The following is a 26,073-nucleotide window of genomic DNA, read 5'->3' as shown; positions in this document are numbered from 1 at the left end:
AATAACGTCTCATTGCATTTCTTTTATCTTGACATAGATTGATGTGCTTTTGTTATAGGTATGTTATACTTTTTTCTTTGTAAATATTTCGTCACAATTATACTGACGCGAAAGCGTTATTGCATAATTTGTTTTTTATTCAACCTTTTTAATTAGATATCCATATAATAAATATACCTAAATACTCTTAAAAAGTACCTACTTAATAATTCCATGATAGTTTTTATTATTGTTTTTACCTACCTACACTTGGAGGAATTATCAATTTTATAAATTTAAAAAGCATATTAAAATTTTCGGAACCGACAGGATTTGAACCTGCGATTCAAATTTCAACCTCTGGCAATCGCGGCCTGAGCGCTTTCTCCAATTAAGCTACGGCTCTCCTTCTTTCGATGCCGAAATTAGTATATGCCTTTCACATACTTAAGTCTTATAGCGACTGTAACGTTATCTAGTCGGAAACGTTGTAGTTTCGATCTAGTATTTCAAAGGTCCATATTACAATGAAACACGTTTGAAACAAGAGATGACACATTGTTTTTTTATAATTTTTATTAGTGTTTTTACCTGCATTATAGCTTATGTATTTTATACATTTAAAATGCATATAAAAATTTTCGGAACTGACAGGATTTAAACCTGCGATTTAATTGGTGTGATCGTCGTCGTCATATAATTAATAGATTATTATCATAATTGATTTATCATCGGCAAACAATAATATCCCGTGATTATCCTTAACAATGTAAGGAAGGTCATTAATGTAAATAAGGAATAGAAAAGGTCCTAATATTCTGTATTAGGACCTTTTCCCTATCTACACTAAAATTGGCATATCTGATTATGAAATAAGTAACACATAAAGAATTTATGTGCCTTATTTGAATGGACATTGTTACAAAAAACTTAAAGGTAGGTATAGGCTTAAGTTTTTATCTCGTACTGAACATTTTTTTCTATTTTATATCATATGCCCGCTAAGTTCATACCCTATAGCACGCCAATGCTCCAATTGGGGTGTGGGTTTTAACGATTATCGACCAGTAAGTGAAAGTAACGGTTTAACGTACTCGTCTTGGCAGGGTTGGTACTAATATTTTTAACGGAAACATTCAGTATCTAAAAATTACCCAGGAATCAGCTGGATATAGGTCTTTTGTAGGGAGATCCAAATTCCACGGTTTCGTGCCGCTTTCGTCCAATGGCTCCCTGCAACGGCCTCATATCATCCGTCCACTTCGTCGGTCGACCAACGCTGCGGTCACGATTGCGGGGCTTCCATTCCAGCACCTGCTCAGCACAGCAGGGACCCCGACGTTCTCCGAGCTATGTGCCCCGCCCATTGCCACTTCAGCTTCGTGTCTCGTTGAGTTATGTCGGTAACTCTGGTTCTTCTACGGATCTCCTCATTTCTGATTTGTTCACGTAAAGATACTCCGAGCATAGCTCTCTTCATCGCCAGCTGTTTAAGTTTAAATTTTCGCATGATTTAGGTACCAACGCAATAAAATTATTCATATTGATTTAAGATAACTAATACCAGAAATGCTATAAGTTCGTACTACTGCCTATTTCGCTAGAGATAATGACAAATCAGTAAAACTTGTTTGATACGTTTACAAATCGTACGTGGCACTTTAGGAAGTTGAAATGTCAATTTTGCCATGAGAATGAGAATTCTAGGTGCTCACTGCATATTGTCCAAATTATCTGCAATTAATAAAACGGTACTACCTTAGGTACCTTACTTCATCTTTGCAAATAATAACCCTTTCTTTGAGCCCATCAGATACCTTTACTCAATAGTGGCCAGCGGAGCCAATGCATTTTTCTTATTCTTGCTAATACAAATAGGTGCTAGCTAGATAGAGATATCTTACTCACCGCATGGAAGAAGTAAATATTTTACCGCACTCGAATCTTTATTGCTGACTTTTTAGAAATCAGATGATTGCCAAATATAGTTAATGCCTTCTATAAATGAATATTATATTTAGAAGAAGCTATGCTGCCTGGGAATCATCAAAGTTTCGAATATTTCTATGAGCTACGAACAGGCTAAATGACTCCTGCCCAAAGCTATAAAGCAAGTTAAAAAAAGAAGAAGCTCATAACTAGTGACAGATGACAGGTGTCAAAACAAAATTACAAAACAGACAAGTGTAGATTGGCGGGAAACTTCGTACATGGCGGACGCGGTTTTTTCAAATTTTTCTTTGATTTTACTGTAAACTCGTCTTGAAAAGGATTTGGTGTTGTTTATATTGAACTGTAACTTGGCCTGTCAATTTGTGCACACGTGTTAGTGAGATTCCGGTGTAATTTCGGTGTTTTATGTGAATTTACACAGCAGCAGAAATAGTTGTTATTGGTGATATTCGTATAAATCTAACCGTATTTGGTGTTGGTTAAATATTTATTATGTGTCTGTAGTTATAGTGTTTCCAGTAAAATGGATCTAGATACACCTCCTGAGCCGCCCGACCCGGGGGCATCAGCCTCGTCTCGCAAACGACAAGGAGAGGATACCAACGTATATGCGGCCAAAAAAACTATAACTGATCCTACTCAGGTAAACCCATCCGTTCAAAGCCTTTACATACATCCTTCCTTCACCGAAGGCGCCAAGTCATACTCTGACGATGATAATGGGCCTTTTATCGTCCAAGTCTCACGGGAAGTGGAGGACCCATCCTCTGGAGCGTCATTACGGGCTATAAATTTCGGTCAATTCTTGCACAAACACAAAATTGGTTCAATTATCCACGACGGCGTCAAAAATATAGGCCGCAACAAAATTACTGTAGAGTTTACTTCTGCCCAAGCTGCCAACAACTTTCTGGTTAGTCCAGTTTTGAAGTTATGCAAATATAGAGCTATAATTCCCACATACAACATAACCAGAATGGGGCTGGTGAAAGGAGTTCCCGTGGACTGGTCGATGGACGAGCTTGTTGATTCGCTAGAGCTCCCGCCTGGCTGTGGTGAGGTTCTGAAATCAAGGCGACTGAACAGAAAATCTGTCACAGAGGGTGTCATCACTTGGGTGCCTACCCAATCTGTTGTCCTAACCTTCAGAGGGCAAATGCTTCCTGCTAAGGTATATTCATACCACACCTCACTGCCAGTTGAAACATATAAACTTCCAACAATACAGTGCCAGAACTGCTGCCGTTTTGGCCACATTAAAACAATCTGCAGATCTAAGCCCAGATGCTACAGATGTGCTCAGCCCCATACAGGTGACTCATGTTTGGTCATCAAGGAATTATCTACATGTTTACACTGCTCTGGTAGTCATTTTGCTACTGATAAAGACTGCCCAGAATTCTCCAGGCAGCAATCTATTAAAATGGTCATGTCTCAGAATAATAAATCTTACATTGAAGCATCATCTCAGTTTCCTCCTGTCCGCAGGTCCTATGCTGAGATAACAAAAGAAATGTTTACTCCTACTAATGTAACTTCCTCCAAAACCTCCTACCGGCAAACAGTTTTCCGCTCTCCTCGTCCCCGAGCTCCTCTAGCAAAGGGCTACGATAAAAAAGCTGTTCAGACTATTGTCGGTGATTACTCCTCATCCCTTCCTAATGGATGCGCTCTCAACAACAATGTTGAGAACCCTCCCTCCCAAGGTAAAATGCTTGAGTTTATCTCCGAATTTCTACTTAGTATTGTCGCTCCATGTAGTGAAATTCCCTTACCGCCCAACGTTGCCAAAAACTTAAGCCAACTTTTTAAACTACTCCAAAATGGGCCCAATAACCCTGCTACAGTGGAACTGTAAAAGTTTACGTCCCAAGAAACATGAGTTAACCTTCATAATCCCACCATTCTTCCTCCCAAAGTCCCCCGTCCTTTGAGTGTTAAATGTTTTTTAATGTTTGTTTTCAGTCCTTATTGTAGATTTTTATGTAAATATATAGTAAGTAATAAAATTAAAGTATAATGTACAAAAAATATCCGTGTAAGATATATATGCATGTGTTGTCTGTGTCCTTAGGTTAAAGAGCTAACTAGCTAATAACAACTATTTCTTGGTACAAATTCAAAATTAACTTTTCATTAGTTTCACCGATCAATCTCCTTCGTGCCTTCTTCATCTACAAGACATTGGCGAAGTACCTTGTGCCCAGTTGGCGCAGACAAAAGCCATAAACAAGAATTGAATTGAATTGAATTGAAACAGACAAGTCAAACAATGATTTTCATGGTAAGTAGGCACCTAATTTTTGGAAAGTGGAAACAATTTATTTTAAATAGTTTTAGTTGTTAATTCGTCTGTCTTACTAAAATGTCTGAAAATAATGACATGACTGACATGATTGATAAAAATCTAGAAGATATAGAAATCCAAGAAGTCCTAAAAAATGGAACCGATTTACGAGAATATGCTTTACAAATCGATAAAAATATCAAAGAAGCTGAAAAAGGCTCCGTAGCTGACTACTTAAAGGAAAGTGAAAATATAGCATCACTGCACAATCAGATCGAAGACTGCGACGAAATTCTAGCCAGAATGGAAAGCATGCTATTAGTATTCCAGGTTGGTATAGCTTGGTTCAAGACTGAGCTAGGCAAAGTTGATTAAAACATTTAATACTGTGATATATCTGATGTGTATTACAAACATAATAACTATTGGTTTCTGCTATTATCTGTACAAAATACAAAAGCTCTTGTGTGTTTACCTACCAATGTTATACAGCTAACAATTTTTAACACAGCTATTGATTGATTGAACTATACAATTTATAAATTTATAAGTTAGATTGCTTGGAGATAGTCAGTTCTACTTTCATCTTTAACTAGATAGAAAAATATATTTTATATTGTAAACATTAATATTTTTAAAGAGTAACTGCTGAGACAAAGTAATTTGTAGTCTGTAGCAGTTCACTAGTATATTCTAAGGGCTGATGCTGATCTGTAAGTAGTATGTCTGCTGATCTGTATGTTATTTCTAAATGTTGAACTATATCTATTCATTTATAAAGCATATAGAACTTAAGAATTATGTAAAATCTTTAAGCCAATTCATTGAGTTAAACTTACAGAAGACAGAAAAAGCGATGCTAAAATTGATCTTGTTTTAGAACGACCTGGGCAGTATTAGTAATGAAATCATAAGTTTACAAAAGCGGTCAGTCAATATGTCTATTCAGCTTAGTAACAGACAAGCACTCAAAGGCCCTCTTGCATCGTTTATTGAAGATATGGCTGTTTCAGAAACTCTTATATTGTAAGTATATCTTTCATAAATTAATGGAATTATTGCAGAGAAGGGAAAATAATAGATAGCGAATTGGGTAGGACTTCAACTTCACTTTTGGGATGGCGAGTTGGAATCCCAGCATGCACCTCTAAGTTTTCCAAGTTGTGTGCTTTTTAAGCAATTAAAATATCACTTGCTTCAACAGTGAAGGAAAACCTGCATACCTGAGAATTATTCTTTTCAAATGTGCGTGAAGTCCACCAATGGGCACAAACAGCCTTAACCCCTTCTTATTGTGGGGGGAGACTTGTGCCCTGTAGTGGGCTGGTAATGGGTTGATATAATGATTGCAGAGAAAATAATGTAAAAGTTGTCACTCTGTGGTCAAATATTCACCAGTAAGAATATTATTAGGACTACCTGTTGCCCATATTCTTTGTCTGCGTTTATTACAGTTTTTTGCAAAACCCTTGGGACCTACTATATATATATAGTAAGAAAACAAACAGGTCCCAAGGGTTTTGCAAAAAACTGTAATAAACGCAGATAAAGAATATGGGCCACAGGTAGTCCTAATAATATATATAGTAAGAAAACAAAGTTGATAGGATGGAGAGTACTATTGTTGTTGTTTGTTTTCTTACTATATATATATCAACAAACAACATGTTTGTTTTCTTACTATATATATATATATATTATATATATATATATAATATAGTAAGAAAACAAACAACAACAATAGTACTCTCCATCCTATCAACTAACTATGCCAAAAATCAAGTTGATTGGTGGTTTAGTTAGTTAGGCCATTAAGGAAGGACAAACAAACAAACACAGTTTTTCTTTTATAATAATAATGATTAAGGTTCTCCCTCTAAACTTGATCTAAGCCTATCATATTTCTTTTATTTTATGCTACAATATGTAAAAAATGTAGTTTAGTTATTGTTTACGATAAAAGAATTCCTTGAGTTAATATAGTGATTGTACATAGGCAGTATTCTTTATTTTCAGTGGAATCAACAATGTTCCTGTCATTGATAAAGAGTTTATGGTGCAGTTAGCAATTTTAAACCAAAAATTAAACTTTGTTAAAGAACAAGACTTCAAGGAAACCAAGGCTTGTCATGATGTCAAAGATGTACTAGAAAAGTTGAAAATCAAGGCCATTACAAAAATCAGGACTTATATATTGGAACAAATTTACAAATTCCGGAAACCAATGGCCAATTATCAAATTCCTCAGAATGCTATGTTAAAATATAAGTTTTTCTTTGAATTTATATTAGCAAATGAAAGAAATGTTGCACAAGAAATCTGCAATGAGTATATTGACACTTTAAGCAAAGTTTATTATTCATATTTTAAGTCATATGCTTCAAGGCTGGATAAGTTAAAATATGAAGAAGTGCCATCTAAAGATGATTTAATGGGAATTGAAGATGGCTCTAAAGGGGGCTTCTTTCAAAAGTCTAATTTAAAAAATAAAAGTACTATATTCACAATTGGCAACCGTGGTGATGTTTTGGCTCAAGAACTTGAAGCACCTATTATTGTACCTCATGTACAACAAAAAACAAAGGTATACTTTTACAATATTTACAGTTATACAATAAAGTGATTCAAGGAAACTTAAATATATTTTTTTATAAATTACATATGTATGTAGTATTTAGGGTGTAATGGATATAAGTTTATTGTATTTTGTTTTATTATGAAATCAGTTTTTCCTTTTTATGTTTGTACCAACCACCAATCCTTAAAAATTTGGGCTAACTGTACCTAACTGGTTGCCTGGAAGAGATCACTATCAGTGATAAGACCGCCTTTACATTGTATGTTAGTTCATAAGCTTTATGACCTGTTTTTTTTTTGATTAACTATAACTGGAATTAGAAAATTAAACTCTTGAGAAAAATATTTGATGTTTAATTAATATTTATTTCAGTATTCATATGAAGCACTATTCAGAAGTCTCCAGTATGCCCTTGTCGACAACAGCTGCAGGGAGTATTTATTCACAACTGAGTTTTTCCATGTAAAAGGAAGCCATGCACAGGAATTGTTTGATAGAATATTGGGAAAAACATTGTCATTGCTTGTGGTATGTTAAAATTAAATACATACAATGGCTTTTTATGCCAGCAATAAAGAATCCTATGCTATATCCCAGACCAAGAACCATCTGTATAGTATTGCGTATGTACCAAAATTCAATTGAAATAGATTGAGCCGTTTCATAAACAGCCTATACCAGTCCACTGCTGGACTAAAGGCCCTCCGAATGGGAGGATTTGCCCATAATAACCTAACATATAAGTAGATGGTAGTAGGAATACTGAGGATGCTGCTGTATGTTATCCAGTATATTCCTTTAGTTGACTCGTATGACACCAACGGGAAGAATAGTTGCGACAGCTATTTTCTGATAAAAAAAAAAGCCACCAATAAGAAAAATAAATAAGCTATTAAATTAATCTAATTAAATTTAGAGTTTTAATTCGTTTATAATTTGTATGGACATGATTATTTGTAGCTCGGTATTGAGTATTATGTGTGTTTTTAATAACTAAATAGATAAATTTTTTTTTTTTTTTTCAGAAAAATGTTGAAAACTATGTACTGGAGTGCTATGATTGCTTAGCTCTATTTTTATGTATACAATTGATAAACAGATACCGCTGGATGTGCCACAAAAGAGCTGTGGCTGCATTGGACAGGTATGTAATAATAATGTTTAATTATCAGATTTCAATCAAAGTGCCTTTGGAATAGACATAGGTTTAGTTTTAAGTTTTATCAAATATTGTTATCACAATTACCTCACAATTATGGATGTATTTTTAAGTGCCTGATGAGTGCCAAAATAAGTCAAAAAATCTTGATTCATTTTGGTTTTCATAAAAACAGAATCATTACTTATTTTGACCATCTTAATAAAATCATCATCATGATTTTCAATAAATCGTATTCTTTGGTAGAGAGATAACTAGCTACGACCGAAGCCTCCCACCTGTTCCTTCACTGTTATCACTAGATATTTAATTGTTTGATTTCCATATAACTTGGTCCCCCGAAAGTACAGCTGAAGTCTGAAACTGCTAGGCTATCGCCCCATTGTAACAAAATGCCTATAATCAAAATATTTTTTTTTTAGTTATTGGGATTCGTTACTTGCTACCCTTTGGCCCAGGTTGGAATACGTTTTAAAAATGAATATACAAAGTGTTAGAGACTGTGATCCAGCAAAAATATCTAATAAAGAAATGGGACCACATTATGTAAGTATAAATTATAAAGGTCATATTTTAATATTTTGTTATAGTGAAACAGGGAAGTCAAGCGAATTAACCTTTAATGTATTAAGTATACTTTGCTTGCATTAGTCTGGGCGTCATCTTTAAATAAAACTTACTTTATTTTTTTAGATTTAGTGTATACATAATTTCTTTTTTTGAATTCTGAGGGATCTATATTGTCTAAACTAGCACAATCTATACTTATAATAAAACTGTAACTGGATGATTCCTGTACATAATCATAATTATTTTAACCAATTGACGTCCACTGTTGGACAAAGATCTTTTGAAGGGAGTTCCAAATACAACGGTCTTGTGCCGCTTGGGCTGGACCCAACTGGCTCTCTGCGACTCGCGTGATGTCATCCGTCCACCTTGTCGGAGGTCTACCAACGCTGCGTGTACCGGTGCAGGGTCGGCACTCTAGCACTGTTGGACACCAACGTCCTTCGGTTCTCCGCTGTGTGCCTAGCTATGTGCCTCACCCATTGCCACTTTAGCTTCGCTAATTGGAAGGAGAAAGGATACCTGTACATTTAATATTTGTGTGTCTTTCGTGTCTTCTTGTTTATTATCTATGATTGGCTCAATCTTCTGATAGGGAGGGTAATAATTTGTTTCCAGCGCTTATCAGCAGCTTGCATTTCGGAGATAAATAAATAAATGTACTACAACAATACACCAATCGCCATCTAGCCCCAAAGTAAGCGTAGCTTGTGTTATGGGTACTAAGATGCCTGATAAATATTTTTATGAATTATATACATAAATACTTAGAAAATACATAACACCCAGACACTGAAAATCTTTCATGCATCACAGAAACATTTTCCAGTAGTGGGAATCGAACCCAGGGCCTTGGGCTCAGAAAGCAGGGTCGCTGCCCGCTGCGCCAATCGGCCGTCTTGTTTAGAAACAATACGTATCATGGTTTATATTGGAAAGGTGTACTTATTAGAAGTTGTACGTGTAAAATTCGTGGACAACTCGTTAACCAGTTTTTCTGGTTTAAGCCCTATTTACGGATAAATATTTTTTTTTATTGTATTCTCAGATCACCCGAAGATATGCAGAATTTTCCGCTGCAATGCTGAGTTTGAGTGAACAGTTTCCTTCTGAAGAGCTCAGCAATTTACTACTGGCTCTCCAAGATGAGGTGCACTGTTTTTTGCTAAAAATGGCCGCAGAATTCCCCCAGAGAATACAGCAGTTAATATTTTTAATCAACAATTATGATATGGTTTTGAGCATATTAATGGAAAGGACAAGAGATAATACAAAAGAAGCTGAAAGTTTTAGGGAGCAATTGCAAGCTAGAAGCACCGAGTACGTTGAAGAGATACTCAGTCCCCATTTTGGTGGACTTATGCAATTCGTAAAGGAAGGTGAACAGTTATTGGAAAGTGACAGGAAAAGTGATTTGGCAAATTTGGAAAGGAAATCTATTTCACTCGTCGCCTCCTTTACTGCAAGTTGGAAACAGAGTCTAGAAGAAATCCATCGAGAGGTTCTTGTATCTTTCCCTAATTTGGTAACCGGATCTGGGTTATTGCAAATGGCACTTACGAATTTTGTACAATATTATCACAAATTCGTTAAATTATTAACACCCAATGCTCGCACCCAACTTGTTAACATACATGTTATAATGGTAGAAATCAAGAAATATAAAACAAACTATTAATTTAATTATAAAGCATTTTTTTTTTAATTCATTTATCACTATGCCCTGTTCATGCCATGTTCCTCAGAACTACTTGAAATACAATCAATCATCATCAGGCGTTAGAAAAGATTTATAATAAAGCTATTTAGCATTCCGATACGATGCGTAGTTAGCCCACTAACATAACTTTCGGGGAAAAATAAAAATGCGCTCCGGAGATGTTATAGGTCAACGCACAGACGCGCAATAAAAAATGAGTTCAAACTTGGTTGGTGGATTAATGGCGAGTTGAAGCTCAGTTTACCAATGTCTATATATATATATAATGTCTATATATATATATATTATTATATATATATAATATATATATAATATATATAATGTGTCTATATATATATATAATATATATATAATGTCTATATATATATATATAATATAGCATTAAACTTTTTATGGAGACATGCATTGAATCGATAAATAAAAATTCAGATTGCACAACTTATAAATTTCTTAATATAAATCACAGAAAGATTGGGAAACTGAAGGAGTAACATAATCACTGAGTAAACACTTCCTAAATCTTACCTTAAATTTATACTTTTTACATACTATTTCTAAAACTTAAAAAATATTTTACATTGTCATCCTAGTTAAAATTTTCGCCCACACATGCAGTGGTCTTCCTCTCACATAGTCCCGGAAACGTAACTGAAATTCAGGAGAAATCTGTTTCGGCTGCCATGCGATTAACGCTCGCTGCAAACGATTTTCATTGTGATGGCTTATGTACATTAAACTCGAGAATATAGCTTCTTTAAAGGCGTCCGGTGCTGAAATAGAAAATAGTTTGAGTGTAATGAAATTGTGTACATCACATTTTTTGATAACTGTCTCTTTGATTTAGCGGTTACAATGCTTAACGGATAACAAGGTACTGGTTTGTACTCCCGGGACAGGTTAAATATTATTATGATATTGGAAAAAATTATGCTGAAATTGAGACCCCGTCATGTCACACTCTTAAGATACTCACGATTTTGTTGCAGGATATCATGTAATTGGCTCACAATAATCTCCAAATGCAGTTTCATGTCTGCGGGGAAGGGTTTTAGTAACGCGCCCAGCATCTGCACACAAAACATCTTTCTTTTCATTGGGGTGTCTTCACTTTCAATTATAGGCATCAACATATTGTTAATTATATTCTTGAGACACCATTTTGCTCCATGCCGTTTTCCGAGGAGTAGGAGAGAAATCCTTAACATCTTCTTTTGTATTGGAATATCTGTAATAGAAAATGTTGCATTAGTAATAAGGAGGAAAAGTACATTTATATAAAAAGCAATCATTTGGCGTTTAGTATTTTGTGGTAAGTCTGGCACTGCCAGACAGGCAATTTTTTTTTTATTTATTTATTATTTGAAACAACCACAATAGCCACAATATTTTTATTATTATTTAAAAATGGTTTGTGCACATAGAGGAATCAATAGCTAATTCAAAAACATATGGCCTACATGTCAATTTTTGAGTTTGAATTTGTATTATACCTGTAGAGAATGAATGCTGTGCAAAAAAAAAACAATAAATAAGAAAAAGATTGACAACAGATTATGGGATCAAGCACAAGCCTAATGCTCGGGTAAAACATATAAAAACAACCGAAATCATCTCAACCGATTGACTGCTGGATGGTCAGGGATAGGATTTTTATGGCAATTTCCAAATTCCACAATTTTGTGATTCCCTGGAACATGTTTGATGACATCTGGCAACAAAATGTTCTACTAATGCTGTGCTTTTGCTGTGTTAAATGTGCTATTCATATAGGACTAAGATTGATAGAATACGATCATAGGATTACATTTGAAACATTATACTGAGACCTGTCAACAATTGCTCTTTTGGTAGTTATTAAAATGAATATATTAGTTATAAAAATAATTACCTCGAACTTCCTTGATGTATGTTTTGAACATTTCCAAAATCCTTGGTTCATTCCAATCAGAAAACTTATAGAAATATTTTTGGCTTAATATACATCTTATCTCTTTAACTCTGTTAAATTTGTCCTCACACTTGTAGAAATGTAGAAGGTAAACTAAACAAGTAACTAATGGACTCTTAGCTGTAAACAAAAAAAAAATGTTTATAAGTTTATAGTAAAATTTGCTTACTTTTTTTATTTAACCTCCCATGCATGATAGTTCCTAGTTGCAGGATTCAACCCAAACACACTAACATTGTGGGTTAAATCCTGCAAATGAAAAAATTTAAAGCATTTATACCTAACAGATTGAACACTATTAGATCAGGGCGCGTTTGGAACCCTCCTGATTTTAATTTTTAATTAAAGAATGTTGTTAATTTTTAATTAAATAATGTTATCAACATCACTTCACAATAATGGTAGCATTTATGTATGAACGCTTCATAAGTGCTTGCGATAGGTCTAAATTAATAAAACATATTTGAATTTAATTTAAAATATATATAGGACAAACAATTACTTAATATATTGTTCACTCACCACTTCCCATGTGCGCCAGAGGCAATATATGCATCCATGCATCCAAGCACTGCTTGATTAGTGGGACTACTTTAAATTGGAGACAATACATAGCATCCAGCATGAAGTGTCTCAATCGGGTCTTTAATCCAAAGTACCGACATATTAACGCATATATATGCGATAGACTTTCGATTATGTCAAAATCAGGGGTTCTATTTAATGGAAATAGTGAGAATTCTATGAAAGTAAGAATCAATTCGACTATATTTGGTATTTTAGTCCTCATTCCCCTCACTATGTACAAAACAACCTGTTCAGACTTAGTCATTGGTGGTGCAGGTGGAGAATGAAATTTTTTATATAGCTCTATCTTCCGAGCTGGATCATTTAGGTATACCATTAATCCCAACAGGAAATGCGTCAAATCCCAGCTTTGAACCTCATCGACCAGTTTATTCATGGCTGGTTTTGCTTTAGCTGGTGACAAATCAATTATGGAGGCGATGCCTTCTTCCAACTTTTTACTTATAGAATTAGTAATATTATCTGAAAGGGAAATAAATTGTAAGACTATTAATAAAAATTGTTTTTCGTTTAGTTACGCATCCTTACTAAACTAATGCCCGTTTTCACTAACGCCAAACAAGGCAATGCTTATAAGTAACGCCTAATAAAAGGAGATTAGGTATACATTTACCTTGCACCAATCGATAATCACTAGGTAACTCATATAACCTAAGAACAATAAACATATAACCTAACTTATCTATGATTCTTGTCACGTGGTGGTATTAATTACTAAATACCGTTTAAGTCTGTGTTTATAATTTGGTAGAAAACTGATCAATGGTATTAAATATGTATATTTAGAACTTCCATTATTATGATGGGTTGCTTGGAGTTTCTTGCGCCACTTCATCTTTAAGACCCCTTACGAATACAGGCAACTTCTTCCGTCGTTTGTATTGCTTTAGAAAAAATTAAAATGGGCCATATATTATGACATCAGCTTTTTGCCAGAGAAAGTCCGGCCAACTGTTAATTATACTTTTATAAGCATTTAGTAAAAGATGTCATTTTGACATTACAAACAGACCTATTTTATTTATATAGATTAAACCAAATCGCGATATTCGAATATCCCCCAGGAAATTCAAAAAGGCAACTCATAACATTAATTTATGTAAAATTTGGTAAATTGTTGATAGAACTTGTACATAAAATTGGCTAGTTTTATGGATTCGAAGATGACTGATGAATATTCTTACGAATAATATACATAAATACTTTTATAATAAATAAATAATTTATAATTTATCTGTAACAAACCCAGACACCGAAAAACATGCTTGTTCATCACAGAAACATTTTCCATCTATGTGGGAACCGAACCCAGACAGCAGGATCGCTGCCCTAAATCTGCTGTCAATCGGCCTTCAATAAAAGTGCTGTTAATGTCCGAAGGATAAACAATCACTGTGTCAATCATCAAAAGTCACTATTGCAATTAATTATATTATGGTTGGTCTTACCAGGAACTTTCAGGTTTTTGGATTTTGGCCCATGTTGTCGTCCATGTTTTTCTAGCATCTCACAAAGAATACTTTGTTTCGGGTGGCTAATTAGTGGGTCACCATCAGATACTTCTGTACACTTTATATGTTCTTGCTCTTTTTTATCCACATTTGATATACGATCTTGAATTTTATTATGGGTTCCATTATAATTACTTATATTTTCATTTTCATCTCCGATCGTTAATAGTTTTGGGGCTAGAACTTTATTAAGTACTACAGAAACGTTTTTAATATTATAATTAATGTTTTGTTTTTCATTTTCAATTTTAGATACATTATTAAATTTATCACTTATGCTTGGCTTCTCGTCTTTGCTATTGGACAATTTACTTTTTTTATTAGGTACGCTAGAAACATTCCCAACAATATCACTGTAGCTTTGTTCTTCATCCATGCAATTGGATAATTTCCGCTTTCGTTTTTTATTATGGGCACTAGGGACATTATCAAAAATATCACTGTAGTTTCGTTCTTCATCCTCGCAATTAGATAATTTACGGCTTCGCTTTATATCGTGCTCATCGAAAAGTTTTTCCGCTTTACTAGTCAATTTAGGGTTGACGTAATCTAAATCAGTGAACAAGTATCGATTTCTAGAACTACGGAGGACTCTTTTGTTTTTACTTCGATTTTCTTCAGACTTACTGGTATCCTTTTCTCTTATATATATTTCGTCCCATGATGAATTAGAACTATTGCTTAGCTTACGACTGCGATTCTCAGTGGTTTTAAATAAAGGTTCAACTTGCTGATTGTCATCTCCGATGGTTTTTAAATGTTTATCATTGAAATCGTGGTCATCACTCAAATTCCGCCTTATATCAATGTCTTCTGTGTCAGGCGTTAATTGATGGTCTAAGTAATCACGATCTTTACTATTGTTTTTATCATCTACAATATTATTGGCCTTTCTAGCTATAATCTTTTTACTAGCCAAATCAATTTCTTTTGACTTAAGTTCTGCTATAACTTTGAGTGTATTTTCAAGGGCAGATTTATTATTTGATATTGTTATAGTATGCATTCGAGGTAATTGTACTATAGGCAACGGTCTTGACTTAGATCGTAATTTGTGAATTTGAGCCATCTTTGAAATTTTAGATTTGGGTTGTAGTTTTTTTTTGAATTTGTCTAATTTACTTAACTTTTTATTCTTTTTCCTTTTCATTTTACAACAATCTTCTGAAAGATCTTCTACATTTGTATCTGCATCAATATTTATAATATCACTCTCATCTTCGTTTCTCAAATCTTCTTCATATGTTATAACTTCACGGCTATCATTTTTGGCATAGTCATGTTCAATGTTAGGTATGGTTGATCTTTCAAAAGAGCCATTTGCTGGGGGCTCACTGATCGTGGTTACACTTGGTGACCTGGAGGCATTTAATGAAGGGGCCTGTATCAAAATGTCACCATTTTGACATACATTTCCAGTGCAATTGTTTTTATTTGCTTCTATTATCGAACATAACTCTGATGAGTTTGAAAGATTAAAATTATTGACTGCACTATCTTCATTATTACTATTGCTATCATCATCATTAGGGTGTATTATAATTGTTTCTTGCCTAGTATCATCATATGTTTCAGACTTTTCAATATAATCGTTTTTATTAGAAACTTGAATTTTAGATTTTTCATTGTTTTGATTTGCAGTATTAAATTGCTGCATTAAACAATCCTTTATAAAACATTTTATATACGATATATCTTTCATCATACCACCCATATCTTTGTGAAGACTATTAAAATCTTCTCTTAATGCTAAAGAATCTAAGCATACCCTTTGGTCGCCAGATAATTCAGGTAAATTTTGAAACAACTCTTGCACTTTTCCACTTTCATGTTTACGTACTTTTACAGGAGTTTTAGGAATAGGTGTTATTAGTCTTTGAGTGAATCGCATAGTATTTAATATCATATCAATTTCAGCATCACAACTATTTTCATCACAAAAACTTTTGCTATTATTTATTTCCAAACATTTCCTTTCTTCATTTCCTCTCATTTCGAATTCACAATTACTTGCTAAATCATTAATCACAGTATATTTTCCGTTCACAGAAGTAGCCGTTTCGTCAATTACTATGCAAGACGGTTTTCTGCTACTATTATCGCGTGGACCACTTGTTTGATAATCTGTAACTGTCGACATAGATGCATTATTGTCACCTATATCAGTATATTTGTCAAACGATAACGGACTCGTGGCTGTGGTTATTTTTTCTATTTCTTTTATTGGACTTGTTTTTATAATATCCTTAATTGGACTTGTACCTGTATCAATTAATTTTCTTTTTTCTTTAATTGTAACAATGTCGTTACTTAGAGGAATATCACCAATAAAATACTCTTTGCTATTTACATCAGTGTTATATTGGAAAAGCATGTTACTATCGCTGAGCAAAGCTTCATCGTCAAATATTAGTGGACTAGTTGCAGCATGAACTACTTCATGACTTCTGTTCGGACTGGTACCGGTATCCATTAAAACGATATTGATATTGTTTTTACTAACTTTTGTGGCAATATGTTCGGGACTGTCATTACTGAAATAATCTGGACTATTAAAACATTTTTCCCCATCTGAAAATGTTAATGAGGACCCTCGGCCCGTATCTTCGCTCACTAACTCATTGCTACAATCAGAGTCTTCATTGAATTGTGCTAAATCTGTAATAAGAGCATTAATTTTAATTTAGTAAAGTTAAACGTATTATTAACCCCCGACGTGAAAACGACAGGCTGTTATGAGTTTGGCTTGTCTCTGTGTGTGTTGTTTGTGTGAACCGATTTTGATTTTGTTTTTTTATTAGTCGGGAGTGAATGATGAAAATCTGTCCAAGATGGCCGCCACAACAAAATTGTGAATTTCCTTTTTTTTAAATGGGTGTAAAATGAAAGGGCTAGTGCAATAATGTGTACTATATTAATAATCGGGGATTTGCAAATGTATATTTTATCTCTATCCACTTTATAAAAAGGCACAGTCTGATTATATAGAGATCGTGAGGCGAGTAACAACTGCCACAAACACTGTCCCAACGTGATGAAAACGTCCACTCTGGCAAGAATGTTACGACAAAGAAGAAGAAAAAGAGTATATAGAAATGTTTTTTGGTAATATTTCTTAGTTTCCACCTTACCTTTCTTGATGTTGATTTGGATATTTGGATTCAAAACCTGTAAAAAAAATTGGTTATTTAGTAACATATTGAACAAAATCTACATTTTATCTAATGGCCTTAAAATAAAAGGCTATGTTAACCAGTAAAAGCGGTGACAGCCTAGTGGTTAGGAGTTATTGATTTTATATCGTTTAAAGCAATTAAAATACAACAGTGATGAAAAACATCATGAGGAAACCGGCATGCCTGTTCTCCATAATGGTATCAAAGGCGTGTGGACTCATCAATGGTGGTTTGATGGACTCATTGCGCACTGGGTCAGTGTGGTGGACTCTGTCCTACACCTCTTCTCAACGGTAATGAGTTGATATGATCGATGATGATGTAAGACTGACAGATTTGGGAAAACCAACCTGGTCTAATTTCACACTTCCAATACTCAGACGAGCTTGTTTACCCTTACACGGAATCAATTCCCTCCCTGCGTGTTTGTTTACCCTTACACGGAATCAATTCACTCCCTGCGTGTTTGTTTACCCTTACACGGACTCAATTCACTCCTTGCGTGTTTGTTTACCCTTACACGGAATCAATTTCCTCCCTTTCAGAGATTCAGCCTTTGTTTTGGATTCCGTTGATCGTCTTGCTATGAGACTCATCGGCAACGAAGCCGTATAGTCGGTAGACTTCAAAGCGTAAAACACCGTCGCAAAGTCGCCTGACTGTGTATTGATATCTTACAAGATACTTTTCAAAGAGTGTCCTTAGAAACTATTCAATTTAGTCCCTCGACCCTCACCTTCCTACCATCGAACAGCGAAAAGAGCGTTACGTAATTATAATCTTATCGATATTTACGAAGCGATTTGTTTCCTCCATTCTAATACGCACGGCGAAGGTCTGGAAAGACTTCTCGGCTTCTGCCTTTCAAGGCCTACATACGCGGAGAGCATTTTAAAGGAAGGTGATGTGGTGGAAATATAAATAAATATAAAAAAATATTTACATAGATTTCCCCAGTGTTTACGTGTTATTAGAGAATTAAGTTTTAATGTTCATGGATTAATCCCTTGCTAATTTAGTACATGAATATAAATACTTGTTCTTTTTTCTTTCTTGTACAGTCCTCTGGCAAAATGTTAGTGAATAACGGTGAATGTGGTGAATCATCGAAGAAATCTGGCTGGTCGCAACTGTCATCTGATGAAGAATCATCTTCACTAATATCTTCAAAATCATACTTCTGTAATAATACTTTGTGGCGTTCACGTAATTTTTCTGTAAAAAAAAAAAAAAAAATTAATGGTTAGTTTAAAGCAAAGCTAGTTGATTTTATTGTTAGTACGGCAGCGCCACTTACACTAACTAGATGGAAATGTAGTGTACTGTAGCGGTACTCTGCAAATATTTATATAGAGGTCATTCAATATTCCCGGAGTACCTCAACAATTCACGGAACAATGCTGTCCATCGATCATGGAAAGTATTCTATTGATCGTTGCAGTAAATGTTAATAATAATAAATAAAACGGTACTCCACATATATTTATACAGAGGTTATTCAATATTCTCAGAGTACCTACCTCAACAATTCACGGAACAATGCTGTCCACCGATCATGGCAAGTATCCCATTGAGCATTGCGGTAAATGATAATAAAATTAAATAAAACGGTACTCTGCAAATATTTATATATAGGTCATTCAATACTCTCAGAGTACCTCAACAATTCACGGAACAATGCTCTTCACCGATCATGGAAGGTATTCCATTGAGCGTTGCCGTAAATGATAATAAATAAAACGGTGCTCTGCAAATATTTATACAGAGGCCATTTAATACTCTCAGAGTACCTCAACAATTCACGGAACAATGCTCTCCACCGATCATGGAAGGTACTCCATTGAGCGTTGCCGTAAATGATAGTAAATAAAACGGTACTCTGCAAATATTTATACAGAGGCCATTCAATACTCTCAGAGTACCTCAACAATTCACGGAACAATGCTGTCCACCGATCATGGAAAGGATCTCATTGAGCATTGCCGTAAATTATAGTAATAATAAATAAAACATGTACTTACTTTTACCCAATGCTATGTCTTTAATTAGACTCAGGTGTTTAAGAAGGGCCTTATTTTCTTTTTGTATGGATGACAGGTTGTCTTCATGATCGTGAGAATTATTCTTCTCCAAGTGCTTCTCTATTTTTAGTGCTTCAATAACCGATTCCTGTTCTTTTACTAATAGCTATAAATACAAAAAGATCAGATAAGAATTTTAAGATATAATAAATGTAACCCAAACCCTACCAGGTTGGATCAAAGGTAAATAAAGTAAATTATTTTGTCTCTGAATTTTCGCTATAAGAAATAAACCCATTTATCCACGAACTGAATATCAACCCTTTCCTTTGCTTCATCTCAAATGTCAGGTCATAAACCTATATACACAGATTTTTATGCAATGTATTTTTTTAAACTGTAACGGGTCGAATTATGTACATTAAAGATATTTTAAAATTGTTTTTGGAGGATTTATAATCGATACAGGAGCCAGTCTGTCTGTATCATGGCCGCGCATCACGCTGAAACTTCTGAATAAATTCAAATTAAATTTTGCACGATTAGAGTTAGGACCCTTTGTATCCCGAAATCCAGCTCAATTCCTTTAGGAGAGGGGCTTTACTTGTTTGTCGATTTTACATTATAACCCAGTCAAATGTCAACTAATTGAAATTTTTGAACTGGTTAGTTTAGTTTAGCCAGTTTAGTTTTGCCCAAATTTGGTGTACATCTGATTATTGGAGATAGAGGACAGAACTCCACAGCGGACAGCAGCAAACCCCTCACTTAAGGCTTTACATTACTGAATTTTGCATACGAATCAAATAACAATGCGATTTTTAATTCTTCTTTAAACGATTACTATTCTTTGCTAGTGATAAAAAATAAAAACGATATTTTTAAGTTAACATTAAAAAAAAAAAGAGGGAAATTTCGAAATCGCTGCGTACATTTCCGACATATAAGGCGGTAAAAATACTATAAACGAGAACGGCAATCGGTAAAAAAAGACATATTAAGTGTCTAAAGGCGTCAGAGTGTATCCAAATAATTAATAATATAACACAAGAATTGTGACATTTTACTTACTTCAAGTTGATTAGCATGAGATTTCATTCCTTCATACTGGCTCTGTGACAGTATGCATTTTGAATCAAGCTCTGCATTTTGTTTACTGAGCAAGTCCAATTCCTATAATAACAGATAGCATTAGTCCTTTTGAAGATTTTAAAACAAAATTAACGGGCTGGTGTCCACTCAATATACACCTATATAGCTTCCAAGTACCTCTCATAGAAGAGGGGTACTTGGATTTAAGACCCAACATTCTGCTCCAATGCCGATTGGTGGGCTATAAAAATTACAATCTCCAGATAAAACCGGATCGGTGGCTTATTATCCACGACATAATGGTGAAAATTTCTTGACAGAAAACCCAAATAACAACAATGTTGGGCTCATCACAAAAAAATGGCAGTTTGGTTGATTTTTTTGTTTCGAAAATGTTATGTATCACTATATACATATATGTAGGTTATGTCTACATATGTGTATACTGGTTTTTTTTATTCTTTCTATACATACCTTTTCTAAATGTGCACATTTCTCTAAGGTATCTTGATAGTTTATACACGCTTGCTTACATTCCTCCTTTGCAGTTAGAAGTACAACCTCATTCTGTTCCCACTTTTCTCTTTGTGAATAAAATTTTTTGAGAAGCGTACTGAAAAAAGCAATTTTTTGTAACAATCAACCGTGAGAAGGATCAGCGTAGGGTTTTTATCACAGAGAGTTTAACATAAGCTTTGCACCCCACCAAGACGCGTCATTTCCCCACGATTTAAAAAAATAGCTCAGGAAATAATGCAATTTCACATAACTCAAAGGCTGGATCTGTCGAATCATAATTACACTGAAAATATAATGAGTTATGGGTGTAGGTCACTGACCTATATTATATTACGATGGACTGGTAATAAAAACCACATTAAAATAATTTGATTTTGACAATTTTGCGCTGATAGCACTGGTGAAGGTTACTACGGAACTAGCGCTAGTAATGCTACAGTTTTAAAAATCGATAACGATATAAGACTTCTGCTATTAATGGTATTGTATTGCTTTTCGACAAAAAAATGCACTATTAGTTTTTTATTTAAGGCCAAAGTTTCTTTATTTGGCCAAAGTTGATCTTGAATATCGGTAAACAAGGTTGCATCATTCATTTTGTCGTGTGAGAGGTTTCGGCCTTGGCTAGTTACCATCCTAGCAACAAAGATGAGCCGCCAAGCGTTTCGCGTTGCAGTACGACGCTTAAAAACTATAGCGTTACGATCTTAGACTGTATCAACACTTACCAACAGGTGAGATTTCAGTCCAGTGCTAAAAAAAAGAAATTTATCCTATCCATCCTACAATTTAATAAATTCTTAAGCTATAAGACCACAAACAAACAGACAGACAAAACATTTACTAACTAAAACATTAACTACTAACTTTGCAACTCAGTTTAAGCAGCCATTAAAGGTAACAACGTATAACATATTTTAAATAAAAAAATAAGCTCTTAAAATAATTAATAAAAAGTAAATAGGAATATGTGCTGATATACGTAGTCACCAAAAAACCAAAAAACAATGTGGTTTTTTAAAATAAAAAAAATTTTTGGAACATAATTATAAGTTTCAATTTAGATTCAACTTAGTACCCCAATTTCCGACATTCATATTTCGCAGCCATAATGATATTAATGTAGAATCAGATCGAAACGTGCAATTTGTTAAATCTTAACATAAATAGTGTCAAATAGTACTATCAACAAAGTAATCGGCACAACTCTATCGTAGAACTCTCATCAGCGCTTTATATCGTCACAATTGTTGTTGTCATTTTATATGGCCTGTCCATATAGTATAATAGAGGTCAGTGAATAAGGTAATTTATCATCATAATCATCAGCTCAACCACACATTCGGTTGGGGTGGTCGGTAGACGTCCGGGAGGTATACAATGGGTTCCCCGGGCGTCTAACAAAGCCAATAAGAGGGACATGCCGTGGTGGTGTTTAGTTCGGGTATACCCCCTTATAGGGGGGAGTCCCACATAACCTCCGTCCTGCCCAAGGGTCGGAGGAAGCAATAAAGCTTTTCCACCACGCCAGAATAAAAATACAAAGAAAAGGACATCAACTGCTGGACATTCAAAAGTTTTTAAGCCGCTTGTATCCAGCGACTCTCTGCGATTCGTAACATGTCGTTTGTCCACCATGTGTGGCTCTTTCAACGCTGCTATTTCCCTTGCGGGGAACTCCATTCCAGCATCTTGGAATCCGAACGACGTCCATAGTTTCTCCAAGCTATGTCGGTAAATTATTTTACGGATTCTAATCTTATCTTCTACGGATTTATTCCGATTTCCTCCTTCATTGTAGAGATACTTCAGATCTTCCAACCGAGCATCGAAGATGAGATAAGAAAGATGATGAGAGTCGCTGGATACAAGCGGCTCGAAATAAAAGCTTGTGAAAATCCCTAAAAAATACTCTTATGTCCAGCAGTGGTTTTTTTTTTTTGGCTTGGCGGAAAATTCCGACGTCATCGGATCGCTCGCTCATTGACTCTCAAGCCTTCTTATGGCCCTACTTAGCGACTACTTTTTGTTTTTGTTTATAAAGCATCCCGTAGGAACAGTTTATTTGAGAGTTCTTGTAATATGTTTAAGTGGCATATTGACAGCACAGCACAGGCACAGCAGCAAGATGGGTTTTAAATCTTTAGCACAATTTAGTCCTTTCAAATTTTTTGAAAACAAAACAACCATGCTTCTGTGCCATGCCTCTAGTATAATAGTGCCTTGATGGGTTTACTTACTCTATAGAAATAATTTTCTTTTTTAGTGTCAGTATTTGTCTTCTATACTTTTCACCACGTGATTCATTCTGAAACAATAGAAAATGTTGGTATATTTACTGGAATATAAGTTAAATCTTTACATATTATAAAACAAAGTCCCCCGCCACGTCTGCCTGTCTGTCTGGGCAAAAAAAACTAAAAAACTACCGAATGGACTTTCATATGGTTTCCACTAATGAACAGAGTCACTCATGAGGAAGCCTTTAGGCTTTTATATTAAAGTATGGTTTTCTGTAAATTAGCTGAAATATAACGATTTTTCTTAAAGATGTCATACTGACTTGAAGCTTTACTGGCGTACCCCGCAAAAATTATTGATGCTACAAAAGAATGTACTACATGTTTAAAGTAATCATTATTATGGCTAGGCTATATGTCTAACTGTAATGGTGAAGTTACAATAACTGCTTTTTATTATAATTTGGCAACAATACACAGGTACAATCAAAAGATTGTGACATTCATATCATGATAGTAATCCTTATCCAAATAAATCCATATCTATAATAATATTATAAATGCAAAAGTGTTTTGGTTTGTTCGTCAATAATGCAGCAACAAAGCAACAGATTGATGTGAATTTTTGAATAAAGATATTTTATGGGCCGGATAGTGAGATTCCTAAATTCTGTAGCCCAGAAAAATTCACACATGCATGCAGGCCGCCCAACAGCATGTAAACTGAAAGTAACTTGGAAGATGGTTAAGTACCGAGAGCCCCAGCTTCAGATAAAATTATAATATTTTGTAGAAGGTTTTGAGCAGTTGACATTTGGCTATTATTACTTAGATATGATTGCAAACCTTAAGGTGTGACAAAAAAAAACAGTTGGTAAATATGTTACTTTTTATCAATTTTTCTAACTCCCTATTGTTACCGAGAATTTTCAACAGTAACATTTTCAACAACTACTCTTATTAATTATTATTAATCTTTGAAAATTTAAAATAAATCTATATGTTATAACATGTGAAACAAAGACTTTGTACCCCTATTTACAAAAATTATGCATACTGAGGAGTATGAAATTTCCCACACGTATAGTTTATTTATAGAAGGAGTGCAGAATACCAATAATATTTCTAAATTTTGTGTATTGTGTATTAAACGTGAAATTAATAAAGGAAACATTACAGTCACTACCACGTAATTGACGCACAAACATGTATATACTCTTTTTAATAATTTTTATGGCATAGGCATATAGACAAATTAACAGTGTCCGTGTCGGTGCCTTAGCAAAATCTGTGATAATAGAAGTCTGACAGTAGAACCAAATGTTCAAACTTATTATTTAAATGAATTATGGTTTAATTTTGACCACTGCAGACCACTAGTCAATAGTAAGGGTTGCAAATGGTATATTGTTCAAAAATACTTCTTTTTACTGAGTCTTACTTTTTACCAAGAAAGAAATACTTATAATAAAATTATTATTGGTCTCAGCCTATTGACAAAGAAGGGTGACCACTGAGGGTGGTCTATAGAGGTCTGACAATTGAAAAAGTATTAATTAAATCCTTTGAATCACTGGGTGTTTATTAATAAACATTTAATTATCAGATTGATGTCATTATCGTTTCAACCCATTACCGGCCCACTACAGGGCACGAGTCGTCTCCTACAATGAGAAAGGGTTAAGGCTGTAGTCCACCACGCTGGCCCAGTGCGGATTGGTGGACTCCACACTCCTTTGAGAACATTATCTAGAACTCTAAGGCATGCAGGTTGCCTCATAATTTTTCAATTTAAACAATTAATATTTGAATTACTTAAAATGCACATAAACTCGCGGATTTGAACTTCGTCGCCCGAAAGTGAAGTTGAGCTCCTACCCACTGGTCTATCACAGCTTCATCAAATTGAAATGACAAGAATGATAGAATGCAGACATTCAGTTCTTTTATATTAGTAGGCACAAATTGGAGGCAGCTTTGTGTCATTTACCAAAGGGTACAAACTATTTAAGCAAAGAAATTATGAGACAGAGTGGTAAGTAGCACTGTTTTTATCATTATAGTGGTCTATTGTACTATTTGTATGTTATACATGCGTGAACATCCCAGGGAGCCAACTTCAGTTCAGCTGAGTAAGAATGATTGGTGATGATTTGCACCCACCCAAACTAGTATGGAAGTCTTAAAAGGCATGAATGGGAGATATTTATGTTATTAACCTAAAACTAACTATAAATTAAATTATAACAACATTTTTAACAAGATACAGGTAGTAGAATGTTGCCTAAATTATACTTAAAATGCACTGTAGTACTACAAGTAATATTATAGGCCAAGACAACATAACTTTTACTAATAATACGACTAGATCAGAAACCATGCAGTATGGGAACAGAAAACGGTAAAGGACTATAATTTTTTTGTTTGTAAGTCAAGTAACATAAAAATTAGATGTTTGATTATAAGTTATAACCTAATCCTTACCGCGTTAACTGGTGGCTGAAGAAAATTGATGTCGAAATCTAACAGCGCCTCTTCAAAAGTAGCACTCATTTTTGGTCAAGATATATACAAGTATACAGTATCAGCTATAGGCACCACATTTTAGTCATTTTAATAAGAACATTTTAATTCACAACCAAAATATAGCAACCGGCGGAGCGCCATCACAGACATTGACACTCAGTTTAGTTCACTGTTCACAGACTAACTAAATATTGTTATCATCTGTG

At 34.4% G+C, this 26,073-nt stretch overlaps 2 protein-coding genes across 2 annotated transcripts; one reads left to right on the top strand and one right to left on the bottom strand.

Moving 5' to 3' along the window:
- The first annotated feature begins 4,205 nt into the window (after nt 1-4,205).
- On the top strand, nt 4,206-10,209 carry LOC120637298 (vacuolar protein sorting-associated protein 52 homolog). The gene is made up of 7 exons (XM_039909074.1): nt 4,206-4,549; nt 5,100-5,245; nt 6,236-6,803; nt 7,170-7,325; nt 7,823-7,941; nt 8,379-8,502; nt 9,575-10,209. Exons 1-7 carry the CDS (start codon nt 4,298-4,300, stop codon nt 10,202-10,204), a joined length of 1,995 nt encoding a protein of 664 aa, XP_039765008.1. The 5' UTR covers nt 4,206-4,297; the 3' UTR covers nt 10,205-10,209.
- A 440-nt stretch (nt 10,210-10,649) lies between these two features.
- Nucleotides 10,650-26,021, bottom strand: LOC120637035. The gene is made up of 12 exons (XM_039908624.1): nt 25,826-26,021; nt 23,342-23,409; nt 21,057-21,195; nt 20,562-20,663; nt 19,491-19,656; nt 18,506-18,684; nt 17,425-17,461; nt 14,231-16,951; nt 12,717-13,244; nt 12,135-12,314; nt 11,220-11,471; nt 10,650-11,016 (listed from the first exon to the last, which is right to left on the bottom strand). Exons 1-12 carry the CDS (start codon nt 25,892-25,894, stop codon nt 10,820-10,822), a joined length of 4,638 nt encoding a protein of 1,545 aa, XP_039764558.1. The 5' UTR covers nt 25,895-26,021; the 3' UTR covers nt 10,650-10,819.
- Between the last annotated feature and the right edge of the window lie 52 nt (nt 26,022-26,073).

Source organism: Pararge aegeria, chromosome 3 (assembly GCF_905163445.1).
Source record: "Pararge aegeria chromosome 3, ilParAegt1.1, whole genome shotgun sequence".
In the NCBI taxonomy this organism is placed as follows: Eukaryota; Metazoa; Arthropoda; class Insecta; order Lepidoptera; family Nymphalidae; genus Pararge; species Pararge aegeria.
Note: the sequence above shows the minus strand (reverse complement) of the source record. Positions and strands in the feature narration are given on the sequence as shown.

What these genes read in the sequence shown, in the direction of transcription:
- LOC120637298 (XM_039909074.1), top strand. Translation starts at nt 4,298, where the DNA reads ATGTCTGAAAATAATGACATGACTGACATGATTGATAAAAATCTAGAA. An exon ending in GCATGCTATTAGTATTCCAG is followed by an intron (nt 4,550 to 5,099) that starts GTTGGTATAGCT and finishes ATCTTGTTTTAG; the next exon opens with AACGACCTGGGCAGTATTAG. An exon ending in GTTTCAGAAACTCTTATATT is followed by an intron (nt 5,246 to 6,235) that starts GTAAGTATATCT and finishes CTTTATTTTCAG; the next exon opens with TGGAATCAACAATGTTCCTG.
- LOC120637035 (XM_039908624.1), bottom strand. Translation starts at nt 25,894, where the DNA reads ATGAGTGCTACTTTTGAAGAGGCGCTGTTAGATTTCGACATCAATTTT. An exon ending in TTCAGCCACCAGTTAACGCG is followed by an intron (nt 23,410 to 25,825) that starts GTAAGGATTAGG and finishes CTATTGTTTCAG; the next exon opens with AATGAATCACGTGGTGAAAA. An exon ending in AGACATAGCATTGGGTAAAA is followed by an intron (nt 18,685 to 19,490) that starts GTAAGTACATGT and finishes TTTTTTTTACAG; the next exon opens with AAAAATTACGTGAACGCCAC.